This window comes from Pecten maximus, chromosome 8 (genome assembly GCF_902652985.1).
Source record: "Pecten maximus chromosome 8, xPecMax1.1, whole genome shotgun sequence".
In the NCBI taxonomy this organism is placed as follows: Eukaryota; Metazoa; Mollusca; class Bivalvia; order Pectinida; family Pectinidae; genus Pecten; species Pecten maximus.
In genome coordinates this window covers 35,124,160-35,147,147 of record NC_047022.1, presented here as the reverse complement: position 1 = coordinate 35,147,147, position 22,988 = coordinate 35,124,160, and the positions used below count along the sequence as shown (strand labels likewise).

General features: G+C 38.2%; 1 protein-coding gene across 1 annotated transcript in view; it reads right to left on the bottom strand.

Annotated features, from left to right (window-relative positions):
* The window catches only part of LOC117333318 (transient receptor potential cation channel subfamily M member-like 2), a 78,359-nt gene that overhangs the window by 17,857 nt on the left and 37,514 nt on the right, over nt 1-22,988 (bottom strand). Inside the window, exons 3-13 of the mRNA XM_033892559.1 lie at nt 16,815-17,013; nt 16,112-16,519; nt 13,659-13,765; nt 7,687-7,775; nt 7,144-7,352; nt 6,006-6,097; nt 4,607-4,759; nt 4,304-4,372; nt 3,494-3,979; nt 3,116-3,216; nt 2,744-2,969 (exon numbers count right to left, since the gene is read on the bottom strand). Of these exons, the coding sequence (XP_033748450.1) occupies nt 2,744-2,969; nt 3,116-3,216; nt 3,494-3,979; nt 4,304-4,372; nt 4,607-4,759; nt 6,006-6,097; nt 7,144-7,352; nt 7,687-7,775; nt 13,659-13,765; nt 16,112-16,519; nt 16,815-17,013 (2,139 nt within the window). The remainder of the gene's footprint in view (nt 1-2,743; nt 2,970-3,115; nt 3,217-3,493; nt 3,980-4,303; nt 4,373-4,606; nt 4,760-6,005; nt 6,098-7,143; nt 7,353-7,686; nt 7,776-13,658; nt 13,766-16,111; nt 16,520-16,814; nt 17,014-22,988) is intronic.

Here is a 22,988-nt window from a genome sequence, read left to right as displayed (position 1 = left end):
GCCTATTGTTCTCTAGCTTGTCGATGCTTTCGCGTCAGTATATATTTGTTGTTCCTTAGCTTGTCGATGCTTTCGCGTCAGAAAAGGCCCATTGTTCTCTAGTTGTCAATGCTTTCGCGTCAGAATAGGCCTATTGTTCTCTAGCTTGTCGATTCTTTCGCGTCAGTATATATTTGTTGTTCCTTAGCTTGTCGATGCTTTCGCGTTTGAATAAGTCTATTGTTCTCTAGTTGTCGATGCTTTCGCGTCAAAATATATTTGTTGTTCCTTAGCTTGTCGGTGCTTTTGCGTCAGAATATGTCCATTGTTCCTTAGCTTGTCGATGCTTTCGCGTCAGTATATATTTGTTGTTCCTTAGCTTGTCGATGCTTTCGCGTCAGAAAAGGCCAATTGTTCCTTAGCTTGTCGATGCTTTCGCGTTAGAATAAGTCTATTTTTCTCTAGTTGTCGATGCTTTCGCGTCAACATATTTTTGTTGTTCCTTAGCTTGTCGGTGCTTTTGCGTCAGAATAGGCCCATTGTTCTCTAGCTTGTCGGTGCTTTCGCGTCAGAATAGGCCCATTGTTCTCTAGTTGTCAATGCTTTCGCGTCAGAATAGGCCCATTGTTCTCTAGTTGTCGATGCTTTCGCGTCAGAATATATTTGCTGTTCCTTAGCATGTCGATGCTTTCGCGTCAGAATAGGCCCGTTGTCGGTATTTGAACCTTCAGGATAGACGCATGAAGTATTCTTCCATTTGGAGTGAAATCCTTTGATCTTAAGTCTGATGAATATCCGTACTAAGAATACTAATGATATCATGAGTCAAAATACCGATCCTAGCGGGCTGTTGTACGGAAAGGTCGACAAGATATAGATCGCTGTTGTACGGAAAGTTCGACCAGATCTAGATCGCTGTTGTACGAAATGCTCGACCAGATCTAGATCGCTGTTGTACGGAATGCTCGACCAGATCTAGATCGCTGTCAGATAATGTATGTCTTTGTCTGTTAACAAGAGAACAAGAGGTGGATGCTTGACGGAACATCACTTAAAAACGTTTATATTTGTCTAGATGATAAATTAATGACCGATCAAATACTTTTATACCGAATTCTTAACGTCGTGAAACATTCGTGAAAAGTTAGTTTGCTTGTCAATACCACAATCATCTTCAAATAATGTTTTATGCAAAATAATCCGAATTCTTTTGTTCGAAACTGGCAACTTATATTTCAACGGTTGTAAGATATCTGACCACATGTCAGCAGAATCATGATTTCATCAGGGATCATTTAGAATCATTATTTCATCAGGGATCATTCAGAATGAAGATCCAAGCAGGTTTCATTCAGAATGGAGATTCTATCAGAGTGCATTTAGAATGGTGATCCGAACAGGGTTCAATAAGAATGTTGGTATTTGTTGACACGAGCAGGATTTGTTCCTACATCTTAGTCTTAATGAGCACTTCTGTACACTAGTGACCATAAATTATAGGAACAGGTATGGACACCGAATATAGGTATGTTGACCCATGACACTGAAATTGTTTTACTCCCCGCAACAATGCCCGTTGATCTGTCTCTATAGATCAAACGTTACAGATATTTGTAAGAACCGATCGTAAAGATGATACTTTGCCATTTTAGAGACTTCAATCCTTATATGATGACATAATAAGTTATTAATGGGTGTTAGGGGACAGCAAGAGGCATACGTTGTCCATTGGTCAGCAGTTATAGTGCTATAATCTATTCTGACATAATTCATCTGAACAAAATGTCTTATTCTCTGTTTACATTAAAGGATATTGCCTTCTTTGTGTTGTATATCACGGTACTGTATACGATGTTAATATATTATAAAAACTGAATGTTTTAATTAAGACGTGTATACCGATATCAGAGCGACTACTCGGGGTAATAAACTCTAGTCTAGATGTATGATCTGGTCTTCATAAAGTTATATCGCACCAATGCCATGGTCAAGTTATGCTTTTATTGCCCAGTTTTGACCACTTTAATTCGGGAAAAGCCCTGTCTTGATATATAGCACATATAAGTCACGTGGTGGTTCGAAAACGAGGCAGTGAAAAACATCAACAGAAACACGCGGGTTTTCAGTCATGTCGGATACTTCAAGCGGTTAAAGCAGTAACACGGTACGTAAATACTAAATTAACATGACATATATGATGCATGTGTGGGATTTCTACCTAAAGGCTGTTTCCGAATGACTTGATACATGCAATAACGACAATAAAGACTGAAATTGGAGTGAATTGCCGTCCGATGCCGAGATGGGGCCCATTGTTGGGTAATCTAAACCATTTCTTCGTCACCAGTGATATCGTGATCAATTTTTAGGCTAGAAGAGATGTATAGATATATTTTAGAGAAGCAATCATGACATAGTGTTATTAATTTTAAACCACATGAGTAGACTTCGGTATACGTCGCGTTGTTGCTGAACTTGTTATAGTGTTAGGCCGAAATATCTTGGCTTCGGAAGCCATTTTTCTACCGCCAATGTTTACATTCAACAAATCTGGATTTTTGCGCATGCGCCAAAATTTGTCGGAAATTTGCACGTAACATCGTCGATCGACACTGAGAGGATAAGTTTTTAATTCTAGGGGTTAGATATCGCCAAAATTTCAATCGGGATCTTTCATAAGAAAGTATTTTCTTGATTAATTTGCCGTTTTTTTTAAATATATTTTTTCCCGAAAAGGTTCTTTAAATGATATATTCTATATTACCCAAGTAAGTCCATTCAGGGGAGATAATTCACCCATCCACATCGAACTCAACAGGGACTGGAACGTGGCATGAGCTACAAAATGTTTATTGTCCGTCTTCATGGCGATCTGCTCACATGTGGTATGTCCCCATTCCTCCATTCGCTGTGTCAGCAAGTCGGTGGCTTTCTTTTCATCTTTTTCCTGACATTTGTTAAGAATGTTTACAGCAAGTTGACAGAATTCGCTGAAAAAAGGAAGATAAGATGTATTGTCATTTCAAAAGAATTCGCTGAAAAAATAGAAAATGATATGTATTGTCATTTCAAAATATCAAAGTAAAACATAGATGCATGGTAAGCAAATTCTCTATCATGGCATGATGTTACTTACTCTGAATTCTGTTTCAGTATTTTCTCCGATTCTTTATCCCCGATGAGTATAGACATCTGTTTCAATAGGCCGTGTGCGACCAATGCTGCAGCGATGTGGTCCTAATGTCAGAACAAATAACAAAGCATAGATTTCATTTTTGAAGATTGTGTGATAAAGAAAACATGTTAACTTCATCGACATATAAAACATATTATCTAATTAAGGTATTATTATATATATTGCAATGAAAACGCCGAGGATACTGTGGTCATCCCTTTTAAATATGAATTAAAATCTGCACTACACAACTGTCGACAAATTATTCGTATACAGAGATTCACATCTAATTAATTCACCAAGCTTACGTTCCTGCTGTTAGATCTGTAAGATTCCTACCTTTCCATATTTCCAGAACAGTTTCGCCATTTCCTGTCTGTTAGTTAGCACACACCATATAAACAAGTGTAGATTTGGATTTTCGAATTTATGAATTCCTTCTAATGTGACTTTCACTGACACCAAATTCCGCACGGCAGATCTCATCGAGTGTAAACGGGGAGGAGGTTTCTTCGCAGGAGAGGTGGTGTCGATTTTGTTCTGGAAAACATGGTTTGATTGTGGAGCTTTATTATCCAGACCGTTGTTCTCCGGAATGACTTTTGATCCCACCTCATTTTCATTTTGCGAGACTTGATTCTGAGATTTTTTCCGTGATTTTGTTTCGACACCATTACTGCTTTGTTGCCTTGGAAATGATATATCATTCCGCTCAATTGACGATTTAGAACTTCTCCTCTCTTCCGGTTTCTTGTATACAGCCAGAACATCGTAAAAATCTCCAAGAAGAATGTTGATGAGTTCGCCAACTTTCACCAGACAATCCTGTGTACGAAAATATCAAAAAATAGTTATGTAAAAATGACGATACTTCATATGTACTAAAATTTGATCATATAAATGATTCAAAATAGAACAGGGCCAACTCCTATTTGGAACTGACCGGTATTTGTTATTTACATGTATGGTGTGGGTAGCTTTTTTGTTCATAATGTCTTGTTATAATCTGTTACTGTCTCTGCGTTTGTGTAAATATCAATTTACAGATGCTTTGGTAGAAGAAAACAAACATGCCATTTACACGACTGAAATACATACTGAAGAAAACGGCACGTGCCAAATACTGAAATAATACTGCAGTTAACTTACGTCCGAGTTGATGTCAAAATTTTTCTGTGACTTCCTCAGCACCGTCCTCAAAATACTATTAGCTGATACCTGTAGGGAAGGCGTCACATACACGTTAAGAGACAAGATACAGTAAGATAACTTGTGCAGTCAAGGTAGATATTGTCTCTATATGATAAACAATTGACATACCTATCGTTTGTGTTAGAGTTAGAGTGAAGGAAGATTAAGTATTTTTACGATGTTGCCAATCCTTTTGTAGCCTTTACGATTTCTAGTGTATAAAGGAGGACACGGTTAACCAGGAACCGTGAGATAGCAAACCTGATGGTAAAGTTGCTTCAGTCGCTTGGCGGTCAAGAATGCGTTGATGTCCACTCCATTGTCCAGAAACAGGTCCATGAAATCAACCCTGTCTAGACCAAGTGCTGACATTATCATGTCGTTGTCAGCAAGTGCTGTTTCCAGGCTCTGTCGCTATGGACACAAATGATTACGTCAAAACATCAGCCTTACTGCTTTACTCTCGATACACAAATATATATATATCTGTTTTGAAATCTACTGTATCAAACTCTGAAGTATTGAAATTATTGTTGTTGTTGTTGCTGCTGTGGTCAATTGGCGATGTGAACAACGCACTTGTCTACTATCACGGCGACTGGGGTTCACCGATTAGACGTGAACATGTGTGGTGAACAGGTGTGACTGATGACGAAGGTTTACTCGGGGTATTCTGGTCTCCTCCAACAGTAAACCAACGACACATTTCCTTCCAGGTAACAAGATTAATTATATTATACAAATATATCATGGGTGTCTGTACAATAGTCCAGAATATCTTACCCTCAGTACTGGTACTCGAATGATGTTCTATTGCACGAGGCCGAAGTGTTATCAGTACTGTACCGAGGGTGAAATATTCTGGACGAGTCTACAATACAGTGTTGTTACACCATCTAGACCCCGCATTGCTACAAGATAGTGTTGTTACAACATCAAGACCCCCCGCATTGCTACAAGACAGTGTTGTTATACCATCGAGACCCCCGCATGGCCACAAGACAGTGTTGTTACACCATCTAGACCCCGCATTGCTACAAGACAGTGTTGTTACACCATCGTGACTCCCCGCATTGCTACAAGACAGTGTTGTTATACCATCGAGACCCCCCGCATTGCTACAAGACAGTGTTGTTACACCCTCTAGACCCCGCATTGCTACAAGACAGTGTTGTTATACCATCTAGACCCCGCATTGCTACAAGATAGTGTTGTTACACCATCGAGACACCGCATTGCTACAAGATAGTGTTGTTACACCATCGAGACACCGCATTGCTACAAGATAGTGTTGTTATACCATCTAGACCCCGCATTGCTACAAGACAGTGTTGTTACACCATCGAGACCCCCCGCATTGCTACAAGACAGTGTTGTTACACCATCTAGACCCCGCATTGCTACAAGACAGTGTTGTTACACCATCGAGACCCCCCGCATTGCTACAAGACAGTATTGTTACACCATCGTGACCCCCGCATTGCTACAAGACAGTGTTGTTACACCATCGAGACCCCGCAATGCTACAAGACAGTGTTGTTACACCATCCTGACTGTGTATCGCTATAAGATGTTACACTGTTACGACCCGCTGTGTTATAGGACATATCGTATAGTGGTCATCAAATGTTAGGACGATAAGAAATAAGATAGTACTTACACTCATATCACGCATGATCTCACTATTAGCTATATCAATTCTGTTCCAACATAAGGCCAGCTTTAACTGACTCAGCGAGTTGTCACTCTTCACTGAAATACACATAAGCAGATAAGAGTTACCTCCCTTGTAACAGTACCGTTACATGTTTTTTGATGTCGTACTTTTCATGAATGACTACTTGTAACAATATTAAAATGTCTTACTGTTCATAAGAGCGTTCAGTACAAATGGTCTTACCTTCCATGCGAGCCTTCAGTATAAAATTGTATTCTCCTCCGTGAGAGCCTTCAGTATGGTATTGTGTTACATGTACTCTCCATGAGACCCCTCAGTATGACAATGTATTACATTTTATGAGAGCCTACAGTAAAATAATGTGTTACCCTACATTATAGCCTTAAGAATGGTTTGCATTAAGTATGGCTTTGTCTCACCATTCATGAGAGCCTTAAGCATGGTTCTTCTTACCTTTCATGTGAGCCTTAAGTATGGCTCTGTCTCACCTTTCATGAGAGCCTTATGTATGGCTATGTCTTTCCCTCCCTGAGAGCTTTAAGTATGGCTTGGTCTTATCTCTCATGGGAGCATTACGTATGGATTTTTCTTACCCTCCCTGAGAGTCTTAAGTTTGTCTTTGTCTTAATATTCAGGAGAGTCTTTATTATGTCTTTGTCTTACCTTTCAGGACAGCCTAAGCATAACTTTGCCTTACCTTTCATGGGAGCCGCCTTGAGAATAACTTTGCCTTACCTTTCATGGGAGCCTTAAGTATGACTTTGCCTTACCTTTCATGGGAGCCTTAAGTATGACTTTGTCTTACCTATCATGAGAGCCTTAAGTATGGCTTTGCCTTACCTTTCATGAGAGCCTTAAGTATGACTTTGCCTTACCTTTCATGAGAGCCTTAAGTATGTCTTTGCCTTACCTATCATGAGAGCCTTAAGTATGGCTTTGCCTTACCTATCATAAGAGCCTTAAGTATGTCTTTGCCTTACCTATCATGAGAGCCTTAAGTATGGCTTTGTCACACCATTCATGAGAGCCTTAAGTATGACTTTGCCTTACCTTTCATGAGAGCCTTAAGTATGACTTTGCCTTACCTTTCATGAGAGCCTTAAGTATATCTTTGCCTTACCTTTCATGAGAGCCTTAAGTATGGCTATGTCGATACCCTGCGACATTTCTGACGTAGCGGTTATATCGAACACTGTAATCAAGTTTCTCTCCTTCACGCACATCTCGACATTTTTACAAACGTCATCAATGACTATGTTGATCCACGCCTCTTCTTCAATCATCGTCCGGATCTTCGACTTGAGAGGTCCGTCAAATACCGACACAGGTCTAAAACAGGAACGTGGATGGAGTGTTTATGATACTGCATGCGATTTATTTTGGCGAGTATTTTATTTCGCGAGTTTTGAAGTTCAATCCAATGAAGTGTATAGTTTTGTGTGCCTGCTGAACTTAGCATGTGAAAGTTTGTATCCATTTTTTTACGGATTATTCAAGAGTAATTAGTGCAATCAACCGCTATAGACATTACCATTTAATTCAACACAGCGTAAGACATATATGTACATGAATGATACTCATGACTATGTACATGGCGGATATATCCATTTCCTACTATAAAAACTATCTCTAGTCTAAATCCTGTAATGATTGACTGTCTCACCTGCCTCGTGCTGATTCCTGGCCATGTTGAACTATCTCCCTTGCATGTTCATAAGCATATCCTATTATGTCCGCGGCTTTTCCTGAGCCCTGAAAACAGGAAGGCATCCTAGAGATTCAAGTCAGGGCAATAACCGTATCCTAGCATGGAAAATAATATCAGGACAGTAACCATATCAGGACAATAACCATATCAGGACAATAACCATATCAGGACAGTAACCATATCAGAACAGTAACCATATCAGGACAATAACCATATCAGGACAGCCATATCAGGACAGTTACCATATCATATCATGACAATAACCATATCATATCAGGGCAATAACCATATCAGGACAGTAACCATATCAGGACAATAACCATATCAGGACAATAATCATATCAGGACAGTAACCATATCAGGACAGTAACCATATCAGGACAGTAACCATACCAGGACAATAACCATATCAGGACAGTAGCCATATCAGGACAGTTACCATATCATATCATGACAATAACCATATCATATCAGGGCAATAACCATATCAGGACAGTAACCATATCAGGACAATAACCATATCAGGGCAATAACCATATCAGGACAATAATCATATCAGGACAGTAGCCATATCAGGACAGTTACCATATCAGGACAGTAACCATATCAGGACAATAATCATATCAGGACAGTAGCCATATCAGGACAATAACCATATCAGGACAATAATCATATCAGGACAGTAACCATATCAGGACAATAACCATATCAGGACAATAACCATATCAGGACAGCCATATCAGGACAGTTACCATATCATATCATGACAATAACCATATCATATCAGGGCAATAACCATATCAGGACAGTAACCATATCAGGACAATAACCATATCAGGACAATAATCATATCAGGACAGTAACCATATCAGGACAGTAACCATAACAGGGCAGTAACCATATCAGGACAGTAACCATACCAGGACAGTAACCATATCAGGACAGTAACCATACCAGGACAGTAACCATATCAGGACAGTAACCATACCAGGACAATAACCATATCAGGACAGTAGCCATATCAGGACAGTTACCATATCATATCATGACAATAACCATATCATATTAGGAAAATAGCCATATCAGGACAATAACCATATCAGGACAATAACCATATCATATCATGACAATAACCATATCAGGACAATAACCATATCATATCATGACAATAGCCATATCAGGACAATAACCATATCATATCAGGACAGTAACCATATCATATCAGGACAGTAACCATATCAGGACAGTAACCATATCAAGACAGTAACCATACCAGGACAGTAACCATATCAGGACAATAACCATATCAGGACAATAACCATATCAGGACAATAACCATATCATATCAGGACAATAACCATATCAGGACAGTAACCATATCAGAACAGTAACCATATCAGGACAATAACCATATCAGGACAGTGACCATAACAGGACAGTTACCATATCAGGACAGTAACCATATCAGGACAATAACCATATCAAGACAGTAACCATATCAGGACAGTTACCATATCATATCAGGACAATAACCATATCATATCAGGGCAATAACCATATCAGGACAATAACCATATCAGGACAATAATCATATCAGGACAGTAACCATATCAGGACAGTAACCATATCAGGACAGTAACCATATCAGGACAGTAACCATACCAGGACAATAACCATATCAGGACAGTAACCATATCAGGACAGTAGCCATATCAGGACAATAATCATATCAGGACAATAACCATATCATATCATGACAATAACCATATCAGGACAATAACCATATCGGGACAGTAGCCATATCAGAACAGTAACCATATCAGGACAATAACCATATCATATCATGACAATAATCATATCAGGACAATAACCATATCATATCATGACAATAACCATATCAGGACAATAACCATATCATATTCGGGGTAATAACCATATCAGGACAATAACCATATAAGGACAGTAACCATATCAGGACAATAATCATATCAGGACAGTAGCCATATCAGGACAGTTACCATATCATGACAATAACCATATCATATCATGACAATAACCATATCATATCATGACAATAACCATATCAGGACAATAACCATATCATATCATGACAATAACCATATCATATTAGGAAAATAGCCATATCAGGACAATAACCATATCATATCATGACAATAACCATATCAGGACAGTAACCATATCATATCAGGACAGTAACCATATCATATCAGGACAATAACCATATCATATCAGGACAGTAACCATATCATATCAGGACAATAACCATATCAGGACAATAACCATATCATATCATGACAATAACCATATCATATTAGGAAAATAGCCATATCAGGACAGTAACCATATCATATCATGACAATAGCCATATCAGGACAATAACCATATCATATCAGGACAGTAACCATATCATATCAGGACAGTAACCATATCAGGACAGTAACCATATCAGGACAGTAACCATATCAGGACAATAATCATATCAGGACAGTGACCATATCAGGACAGTAACCATATCATAACAGGACAGTTACCATATCAGGATAGTAGCCATATCAGGACAGTAACCATATCAGGACAGTAACCATACCCTGACAGTTACCATATCAGGACAGTAACCATATCAGGACAGTAACCATATCAGGACAGTAACCATAATAGGACAGTAGCCATATCAGGACAGTAACCATATCAGGACAGTAACCATAACAGGACAGTAACCATATCAGGACAGTAACCATATCAGGACAGTAACCATATCAGTACAGTAACCGTATCAGGACAGTAACCATATCGGGACAGTAACCATATCAGGGCAGTAGTCATATCAGTACAGTTACCATATCAGGACAGTAACCATATCAGGACAGTTACCATATCAGGACAGTTACCATAACAGGACAGTAGTCATATCAGTACAGTAACCGTATCAGGACAGTAACCATATCAGGACAGTAACCATATCAGGACAGTAACCATATCAGGACAGTTACCATATCAGGACAGTAACCATATCAGGACAGTTACCATATCAGGACAGTAACCATATCAGGACAGTAACCATAACAGGACAGTAACCATATCAGGACAGTAACCATATCAGGACAGTAACCATATCAGGACAGTTACCATAACAGGACAGTAGTCATATCAGTACAGTTACCATATCAGGACAATAACCATATCAGTACAGTTACCATATCAGGACAGTAACCATATCAGGACAGTTACCATATCATATCAGGACAGTAACCATATCATATCAGGACAGTAACCATATCAGTACAGTTACCATATCAGGACAATAACCGTATCAGTACAGTTACCATATCAGGACAGTAACCATATCAGGACAGTAGTCATATCAGGACAGTAACCATATCAGGACAGTTACCATATCAGGACAGTTACCATAACAGGACAGTAGTCATATCAGTACAGTTACCATATCAGGACAGTAACCATATCAGGACAGTAACCATATCAGGACAGTAACCATATCAGGACAGTAGTCATATCAGGACAGTAGCCATATCAGGACAATAACCATATCAGGACAGTAACCATATCAGGACAGTAACCATATCAGGACAGTTACCATAACAGGACAGTAGTCATATCAGGACAGTAACCATGGAGCCTGGTTAATCGTGCTGATGGCTCAGTTGACGTGGCAAGAGTTGATATGACCAACAGAGAAGCTGAGCCCTCGACAGGATTGATCAGGCTACCAGGAAACTGAATATGTATGTGTGTGTGTGTGTGGGTGGATGTATGTTTATCAGAATATATATACAAGTATAGGAGTATGTATGGTTTTTTATGTATTTATCTCCTTGTTTAATTGATGATGATGATGATGATGATGATGATGATGATGATGATGATGATGATGATGATGATGATGAGCATAATGATAAGATTACAATGATGATGATGATGATGATGAGATTTGGATGATTACTATGATGATGATGAGATTATGATGGTGATGAATATGATGATGATGATGAGGATGATGATATGATATTGATGATGATGATGATGATGATGATATTTTGATGTTGATTACTATGATGATAATGATTACTATGATGATGATGAAGTTATGATGATGATGATGATGATGATGATGATGATGATGATGGTGATGATGATGATATTTTGATGATAATGATTACTATGATGATGATGAGGTTATGATGGTGATGATGATGGTGATGATGATGATGATGATGGTGATGATGATGATGATGATGATGATGATGATTTTTTGATGTTGATTACTATGATGATGATGATTACTATGATGATGATGAGGTTATGATGATGATGATGATGATGATGATGATGATGATGATGATGATTTTTCTATGTTGATTACTATGATGATGATGATATTATGATGATGATGATGATGATGATGATGATGATGATATTTTGATGTTGATTACTATGATGATGATGATTACTATGATGATGATGAGGTTATGATGGTGATGAATATGATGATTATGATGATGATGATTACTATGATGATGATGAGGTTATGATGGTGATGAATATGATGATGATGATTAGTATGATACGATTATGATTGTGATGACAGGCAAACCATACCAATTGGAATTGATGTGTGTTTGTGTGTGTGTGGTTCTTATATATTTATGTATTAAAAATGTCTTAAAAAATAAAACAAATATAAAAAAAATATCAGGACAGTAACCATATCAGGACAGTAACCAAATCATATCAGGACAATAACCATATCAGGACAGTAACCATATCAGAACAGTAACCATATCAGAATAGTAAACATATCAGGACAGTAACCATATCAGGACAGTAACCATATCAGGACAATAACCATATCAGGATAGTAACCATATCAGGGCAGTAACCATATCAGAACAGTAACCATATCAGGATAGTAACCATATCAGGGCAGTAACCATATCAGAACAGTAACCATATCAGAATAGTAAACATATCAGGACAGTAACCATATCAGGACAGTAACCATATCAGGATAGTAAACATATCAGGACAGTAACCATATCAGGACAGTAACCATATCAGGACAATAACCATATCAGGATAGTAAACATATCAGGACAGTAACCATATCAGGACAGTAACCATATCAGGACAGTAACCATATCAGGATAGTAAACATATCAGGACAGTAACCATATCAGGACAGTAACCATATCAGGACAGTAACCATAACAGGACAGTAACCATATCAGGACAGTAACCATATCAGGACAGTAGCCATATCAGGATACTAACCATATCAGGACAGTAACCATTTCAGGACAGTAACCAAATCATATCAGAACAGTAACCATATCAGGACAGTAACCATATCAGGGCAGTAACCATATCAGAACAGTAACCATTTCAGGACAGTAACCAAATCATATCAGAACAGTAACCATATCAGGACAGTAACCATATCAGGGCAGTAACCATATCAGGACAGTAACCATATCAGGGCAGTAACCATATCAGGACAGTAACCATATCAGGACAGTAACCATATCAGGACAGTAACCATATCAGGATAGTAACCATATCAGGACAATAACCATATCAGGATACTAACCATATCAGGACAGTAACCATTTCATATCAGAACAGTAACCATATCAGGACAGTAACCACATCAGGGCAGTAACCATATCAGGACAGTAACCATATCAGGACAGTAACCATATCAGGACAGTAACCATATCAGGCGAGTTACCATACCAGGATAGTAACCATACCATGACAGTAACCATATAAGCAATAAGCTTATCATGTAAAGAGTTAGATTCATTAAAGCTGTATTTTACATTTTTTTCGTAAAGCTATGTGATATCCACAATGTATTTTGATACATTTTCTCGCTTGATTTTGTTTACCTTGACGACTACTGTGGGCGTGTTCTTACACACGGCATTCAGTACGGTTTCTATGGTGTTCGGTCCTCCTTCTACCACCAACAGTACAACAGGGACGGACACTGCATCTAATGGGTATAAACGACCATATGTTCATTAGATTAATGAAATAATATAGTTTTAATTTTTTGGAGTGAAAACTTCATATAAACTTCCAATTAAAATCAGTGTTTTACTTTTTGTACTGTGACACATTTGTTATCTACAATCTGAGTGATGACTATGTCGCTACATTACCATTTTAATGTGTACATACCCAACTCCGGGTGTAATGACTATTTGTGTACATACCCAACTCCGGGTGTAATGACTATTTGTGTACATACCCAACTCCGGGTGTAATGACTATTTGTGTACATCCCCAAACTCCGGGTGTAATAACTATCTGTGTACATCCCCAAACTCCGGGTGTAATGACTATTTGTGTACATCCCCAAACTCCGGGTGTAATAACTATTTGTGTACACCCCCAAACTCCGTGTGTAATAACTATTTGTGTACATCACCAAACTCCGGGTGTAATAACTATTTGTGTACATCCCAAACTCGGGTGTAATAACTATTTGTGTACATCCCCAAACTCCGGGTGTAATGACTATTTGTGTACATCCCAAACTCGGGTGAAATAACTATTTGTGTACATCCCCAAACTCCGGGTGTAATAACTATTTGTGTACATCCCAAACTCCGGGTGTAATAAGTATTTGTGTACATCCCCAAACTCCGGGTGTAATAACTATTTTTGTACATCCCCAAACTCCGGGTGTAATGACTATTTGTGTACATCCCCAAACTCCGGGTGTAAAAACTATTTGTGTACACCCCCAAACTCCGTGTGTAATAACTATTTGTGTACATCACCAAACTCCGGGTGTAATAACTATTTGTGTACATCCCCAAACTCCGGGTGTAATGACTATTTGTGTACATCCCAAACTCGGGTGAAATAACTATTTGTGTACATCCCCAAACTCCGGGTGTAATAACTATTTGTGTACATCCCCAAACTCCGGGTGTAATGACTATTTGTGTACATCCCCAAACTCCGGGTGTAATAACTATTTGTGTACATCCCCAAACTCCGGGTGTAATAAGTATTTGTGTACACCCCCAAACTCCGGGTGTAATAACTATTTGTGTACATCCCCAAACTCCGGGTGTAATAACTATTTGTGTACATCCCCAAACTCCGGGTGTAATAACTATTTGTGTACATCCCCAAACTCCGTGTGTAATAACTATTTGTGTACATCCCCAAACTCCGGGTGTAATAACTATTTGTGTACATCCCCAAACTCCGGGTGTAATGACTATTTGTGTACATCCCCAAACTCCGGGTGTAATAACTATTTGTGTACATCCCAAACTCCGGGTGTAATGACTATTTGTGTACATCCCCAAACTCCGGGTGTAATAACTATTTGTGTACATCCCCAAACTCCGGGTGTAATAACTATTTGTGTACATCCCAAACTCCGGGTGTAATAACTATTTGTGTACATCCCCAAACTCCGGGTGTAATAACTATTTGTGTACATCCCAAACTCCGGGTGTAATAACTATTTGTGTACATCCCAAACTCCGGGTGTAATAACTATTTGTGTACATCCCCAAACTCCGGGTGTAATAACTATTTGTGTACATCCCAAACTCCGGGTGTAATAACTATTTGTGTACATCCCCAAACTCCGGGTGTAATAACTATTTGTGTACATCCCAAACTCCGGGTGTAATAACTATTTGTGTACATCCCAAACTCCGGGTGTAATAACTATTTGTGTACATCCCCAAACTCCGGGTGTAATAACTATTTGTGTACATCCCAAACTCCGGGTGTAATAACTATTTGTGTACATCCCCAAACTCCGGGTGTAATAACTATTTGTGTACATCCCAAACTCCGGGTGTAATAACTATTTGTGTACATCCCAAACTCCGGGTGTAATAACTATTTGTGTACATCCCCAAACTCCGGGTGTAATAACTATCTGTGTACATCCCAAACTCCGGGTGTAATAACTATTTGTGTACATCCCAAACTCCGGGTGTAATAACTATTTGTGTACATCCCCAAACTCCGGGTGTAATAACTATTTGTGTACATCACCAAACTCCGGGTGTAATAACTATGTCACTACGTTACCATTATAATGTGTATGTCCTCAAACTCCTGGTGTATGTTTTAACTTACGCAGTACTGCTTCATTAATTAGCTTTATAACATCGTCTTTTTGTCACTAAGGTAGACAGCTATTAAATGAATCAGATGGTGTGTCCCTTGCAGATTAAACCATTATCGAGATAAATATTTTCCTGCATTCAAAAATTTTCAGAAAAGATAGATTTAAAAAAATAATCTCTAATGCATTTCCTTTTGACACATTAAAACACTTGTTATCATGATTTATCAATACCTTTGCCTGTGTCTGTCTTCAAGTTGGCGACTGCATTTTCTATTTCTGCACGAAATGTAATCTCTTTTCCAAACTGGTGTTCAGAACCATCGTCCACTAATATGAAATGAGTATGGTTCGGGTTCAGGAATGTTTCATTCCTGTTCGCAACCCGTTCAATTTTGTAACTTCTTGACAAATTTAAATTATCAACAATAGGTGACACTACTTTGTTTGTATTTTCAATTTCAACGGTATCCTTTCCTGAAACAATTCTCAGGTGTTGTCTATTTTGAACAACTCCCCACGTAGCTATTCCTATGGCAACGATAGATTGGCCGCAATTGGCTGTCAGATTGAAATCTCGGACCGCTTCACCAACTTCCTTCATGATGCCGGTGTTACTTCCGCCGCTGATTATCCACGGGTCTATGATACAAAATATAGTACACTGTAGTAATTTGATCGTTGGAAAAGTAAACAAAAGTACACAAAACTATGCTTGTAAAATTATTTGATCCACATTTTTGAAATACCGACATAATACTTTGTCAATATGCCGTCATTGTGTTAAGGTATGCTGACAATATTTAATAAATCGCTGATGATATTCGTTATTTATTTAATCATAAATCAGTGGCAGAAGTATGTCGCTTTAACATTTAAATACTTAGAAGGTAACTGAATTATTATAAGGTTACACCACAAACTACTGTCTACATACCAGTCGTCCTGGCCAGTTTGATGAGACCCCTCCTGAAAGCTGTCCTCTGCTGAGTCTTCACTTGGAAGCTTTTAGCCCCGCCGGTCACAGAAATAAGGAGGTTAGGGGTTTTGAGATTCCATTCCGTCATCAAAGATTTGAGGACAGCATCCAGTGGTCCGGGCCCTTCTTTGTTTCCATCGTCATTCACACGAATATACTGTTTGGAACGAAAACAATAGACAAATGTACGAGGCTGAAAGAAATCTTGAAATACTAGTATTCGAGAAATCAAGAAAGATGTTTATTCGGCTTCATTTAAAACATATAATGTGAGCAAAGATTTAAACTATTGACGAAATGACACTCGTATACACTGTTCATGCAGTAAAATATATATAGTCAATTCGGCCGCACTTCCAACAGTATATCCTACGAAAGCCGGTTGGGACCATTTTCGTAGAAGAAAATAATTTTTTTTTCGCGTTATAACGCGAAACTATCGCGTTATATCGCGAAACTTTCGCGTAATTACGCGAAACTAACGCGTTATTACGCGAAACTATCGCGTAATATCGCGAAACTTTCGCGTTATTACGCGAAACTAACGCGTTATTTCGCGAAACTTTCGCGTTATTACGCGAAACTAACGCGTAATATCGCGAAACTTACGCGTTATTACGCGAAACTAACGCGTAATTACGCGAAATATTATTATATGACTGTGATTCCCCCCTTTCCAGATTGGGCAATTCTAAACATTATCCCTTTGATCAAATATTATTATCAACCCCGAATCCGTGCCTCAGTGTAGGACAAAACACCCCCGTCCCTTACCCCCACCCCCCGGACAAAAGCCCCTTCTATATAAATTTAGTTGGTATACGTTATATACTATTAGTAAATCTGTATTTTTTAATAGTATTTTATCAATAATCATCGATTACATGGTGCCATCAGGTTCCTAAAACATCTCCTTTTTCAGTATCTGTGTCTCAAGTTATAATATAATGACTGCCTTACCAAACATGTTGCTCTGTCTTGTAATCTTTTTAATTTAAGGAATGATTAAAATCAAAGAAATGATATAAAAAAACAAATTGATACCTGTGCAAATAAAGACATTTCACTGTTGATACACATGAAGACATTAATGATATATTTCTTTTCATGAGAATACAACATCAATGAAAATGTACATATATTGAAATTAACTTTTTTTTTATATATATAAAGGAGCTTTTGTCCACTTTTTGATTAGTATGAAGGGGCTTTTGTCCTAGGGGCTAATGTCTAGGGGGGGGGGGGGGGGGGGGGGGGGGGGGGGGGCTTTTGTCCGTACCCTCTCTCGCTACAGAGTGATACAACCACCCAATAACTCGAATACGCACCCAAATATAATAACAGGGACTCTCCCGCAATCCGTGACGTCAAATCCAGGGTGACATAACAATCCAACAACTCGATTACACACCCAAATATAGTAACAAGGAAATTTCCAACTATCCTTGTCGTCAAAAATGCATGCTTACATGTACGTGTAGGTATGTACTCCCGGACAGAGTTTAATAGACTGAATTTTTAGATGTTTTAGCATTTACTACATTTTGTTGAATTTTAAGCAATAATAAATAATGAAGTTTAAATTCATTGTTGACTTTGACTTTTTAAATGTCATTTTGAACCTTTCTCCAGTCGATCACTATTATTTTTTCAATCCTATGACAGGTAATGATAATCATTCTGTAATATGAAAATGTTGCAGTTTTGTCATATAATAAAGCAGAAACAAATGACTGACTTTTTTACGAAAGTATGAAAAAAAAAGTTCGATGATCGCTCGCCGATATATTTTCCTGTGTAACTGATACGTACACGTGTACTGTATATAGGCTAATGTACACATGATTCAATGCATGCGTTTAGCTTACGTTGTGTTAATAACAATTTGTAAATAATAATTAAAATGTAACATAAGTTTAACAAAATGTCCAGTGATTGTTGTTTTTAAATACTGATCATACAGTTAGTGTTTACACATTTACGCTAGGCCTAGCTAGCCAGCTGGTGAACGGTATATATATCGAGACTAATTTTAGACAGGGAGGACTGGTCGTGTTTCACGAAGTCCGGTTTCTACGAAGTTGTTTTCATGGTCCGACTGACTTCTTGAAAACCGGAGTTTACTGTTTTCAGGTGAATACGATGACCTTCGGCCTCGGGAAATATCATTTTCTCGAGTTGTTTATAAATCATCACATTTACCTGAAAACAGGTCGATAATTGTATATGACGTAACGCGCGATGTTGGTGACACCGCTTCTAAAGAAGCATACTGCTTTCTAAAAGCGCTGCCGTCTTTTTCGTCGATAGGGTCTTGGTGTGATATTATATATCATTCAAAACGTGTTTTAATGTAAATTCTATTTGTGTCAATTATAAGTGGTATATCGAAAGATAAACACGTTTTATATTGCTTAAACAACCTCAAATATGCCCAAATAACGCTTGTAACGCGTAACATCTTCGGGCTTAGTCGTTTAAAAAAGAATATTTAAAAACGCGCCAAAGGTGGACACAAACTAAAAAAATGACGTATGGAAGTGAAAATGACGTCTTTATGACGTCAGATGATTTCAACAGTGTAGCGAATCTGCAAATGAGATAAAATATACCCAAACCAGCTCCACTCAACATGTAACGCTGGGCCGAGAAAAAAAACGGTAAAAGTTTAAGGTTTTACTGGGGGAAAATGGTAAGTCATTTTAATTATCTGAATTTATATCTGAAATGTGCTTTTGCTGAATGTATCAACTTAAGAAAATTTTCTTTTCAAAACAACGTTTTCATTTAGAAGAGGTAAATTTAGAATTTCCGTAAATTGTCCAGCAGCTAATTTTGTGTCATTTCTTGCATATATAAGGGTTTTGGTGACATTTTATAGTGGATTACCAGATACAAAATTAAGAAATTACATCATATGAAAAATGTGTCTGTACTGAATATTACGAAACATCTTTCGTTTTGATAATGCGGCTAATAATAAAAAAACGATACCATAGTTATAAATTTCCGTAAAATGTCCACTTAAATATGCCGACGCATTAAAAACGTCATGTACGATAGTACGTCACGTTACACATTATTTAGTAGAAATCGTTTTCAAATCACATCTATAGCTACAGATTGCATGGAAAATGTTTGTGAATTATAAATAGATATCTGTACAAATTTTTGTTTTTTAATAATACTAGAAGGATTGGGAAGGGGAGAGGTGCGTAATCCCGTAAACGATATACATGAAATTTATCTTATTTATAAAGTATCAGGCGTCAACGTTTTAGTGCTCTGGAATGTGTATATCATTATCACTGTCAAAACAAAATATGGCGCAGACTGACCCCCCCCCCCCCCCCCCCCCCCCCCCCCCCCCCCCTCGGACTTCATAGCTAATAGCGAGTTTTTTTTATTCTTTTCAAACGTTGGATCGCTCCCCCAGTCTTGGATAAATATCCGCATATGTAATTGCGCCAGTCCGATTTACATGTATATCAATCCTACGTTGTACTTTGTTGCGCTTTTGTCTACGATAACGCATGTGTTCTATATTAGGGTCGTAATTGGTAAAATCTGTGAAATAAAAATTATAGAAATATATAATTTTTTAATTACAGGATACTGGGGTACAATTGCCCTCTCTAACGTCCACGGAACGCATCAAATTATTCAAACAGAAGCGCGAAGAAAGTAGGAAAAGAAAACGCAGAGAATATTATGAAAAAGAGAAAAATCGCGTTAAAGTGAATCACAAAAATGTATCAAAGTCAGCACTGATCAAACGAAACCAACGTGCTAAAACCAAAGAACAAGAAGAAAAAAATAAAACGAAAAAGCTTAAAACTAAAGCACGTGTACAGAAATACAGAGAAAATAAAAAGAAAACAAGCATAGGCGACAAAAACATGACAGACTCTGTAGAAAAATCTTTCAAAAATAGAATGAGCAAGTGTAGGTCTTTAATGCGTTTCAAAGAGAATCTACCGAATACTCCAGTGAGAAGAAGTGCGGTAATATCTGCATATTTAGATTCTAAATCTCCAACTGCAGAATTTCTTCGGAAAGAGAAAAAATGTGTTCCGCCTGAAGATATTGAAAATATCGAACTCGCGAATTGTGTACTCAATGACATGAAACAGGCTATTCAAAGTACCAAAACCAAACGCTCAGATGATGCCAGATCGTCTATTAATGTAATATGTGCGTCTGTTAACGGTCCTAATTCAGCAGAAAAGAAAATCCAAAAGAAAATAGCTCGCAAACTAGGTTTACCAGCTAGGCGTATTTCTGGCGGGAAACGTATTCGTCATCGGGTATTGACGTCTGAAAAATCTTCCTGGACGGAGACCTGTCGGAAAACACGCGCCGATAAAATATCGGACTCGGACAGGAAGAAAGCGTACGATTTCTGGACAGCTTCTCAAAATTCGCGACCAACCGGGAATAAGAATGACATCAAACGAGTAAGAATTCGTCCTAAATGTTACTCTAGTCACATGATCCATGTACTCGAGAAAACACAAACGGAAATTTATCTTGCTTTTAAAGCAGCGTATCCCAATGTAAAAATGTGTCAGAGAACATTTGAAAGGTGTAAACCTTACTATGTAATTCCAACGCGACAGAAAGATCGGAACACATGTTGTTGTAGATATCATGTCGAAACGAGAACTGTATTCAAAGACTGCATGGATTTCCGAAGAAATATGATAAAGCACAAATCGGAGGATGAAAAGGAACAATACCCAATATACGATCACTTGAAGGAAATTGTTCTGACAACATTCTGCAATCAAAGAGATGACAACATTGATTGTATCAACCGAGAATGCAAAAACTGTGGCGTAAATTTATTGTCATTTCATGCTGAAGAATATGATAAGTCTGACTCTACTCCACAAGTCACGTGGTCGAAATACGAATACGTTAGCATCAATGTGAAGAAAAACAAAGAAATAAAAAAACTATGCTTAGTAAAGAAAACTACTGCACCAGGAGAGATGTTCTCGTATCTAAGACATTTATTAGTCTCATTTCCGGCCCATCAATTCCGCGCGAATTGGCAAACAACACAAATGAAAACCTTACTTGAAAATTTACCGATAAATGACTGCATTTGTATTCATGATTTTTCTGAAAACTTTTCATGCATCGAAAAAAATGAGCTTCAATCTAGTTATTTTCAGAAAAATGAAATCTCAATCCACGTTACTGTTATTCATAGACATTCAGTTCTTGAATATGATGGAATAGACAGTACAGAAGATATGCCGAACATCGTTACAGAACACTTCTTTGTTATAAGTCCGGACTTAAATCACGACCAATACTTCACATATGCTGTCCAACGTCTGGTATCGGAATACCTTAAATCTATAGCTTATCCAACAGAGAAAATGCATGAATTTACAGACGGATGTCAAGCTCAATACAAAAGCCGTCACTGTATGGGTTCAGTGGCTCATGCATGCGAAGATTTCGGGTACACCACATTAATCAGAAATTATTTTGAAACTTCGCATGGAAAGGGGCCCCAAGATGCTGCCGGGGGATGTTTCAAGCGGAAGGCGGAAATGGCAGTCATACGAGGAGCAGAGACTATCCAGTCTGCAAAAGACTTGTATAATTTTGGAAAAACCAAGTGTGAACAACCAAGTGAGACTGCTAATTGTAAGCAAAGACACTTCAGGTAAGTAAGTCTTACAAAAAAGTTTATGCCACAAATATTGTAGCATCTATATAGGCTAGCAGGCCCGTTGGAAGGAAATTCATAAATGCCAGGATGGGGTGTTAAGTTATATGTTGATGACAATAATTACTCTTTCATTACATGTGACAATTTCATCAACCTAAGGACGCCATAATAATTGGAGGGGTGGGGGGACAGGGTGTGTGTGTGTGTGTGTGTGTGTGTGCTTCCGTGTGTGCTTCCAATGGGGCTGAAGGGTAAAAAAATTGTATGGATGTCAGGCGCGGATCCAGAATTATTTTTCGGGGGTGGGGGGGGGGGGGGGGGTCCAACCGTCAGAATTTTCCAAGGGGGGGGGGGGGGGGGGGGGGGCGAGCCTAGAAATCCAAGAATACATCATGGTTTTTGGTTGTTCTTTTTAAAATTTTAAAATTCCAGTTGGGCGGTCC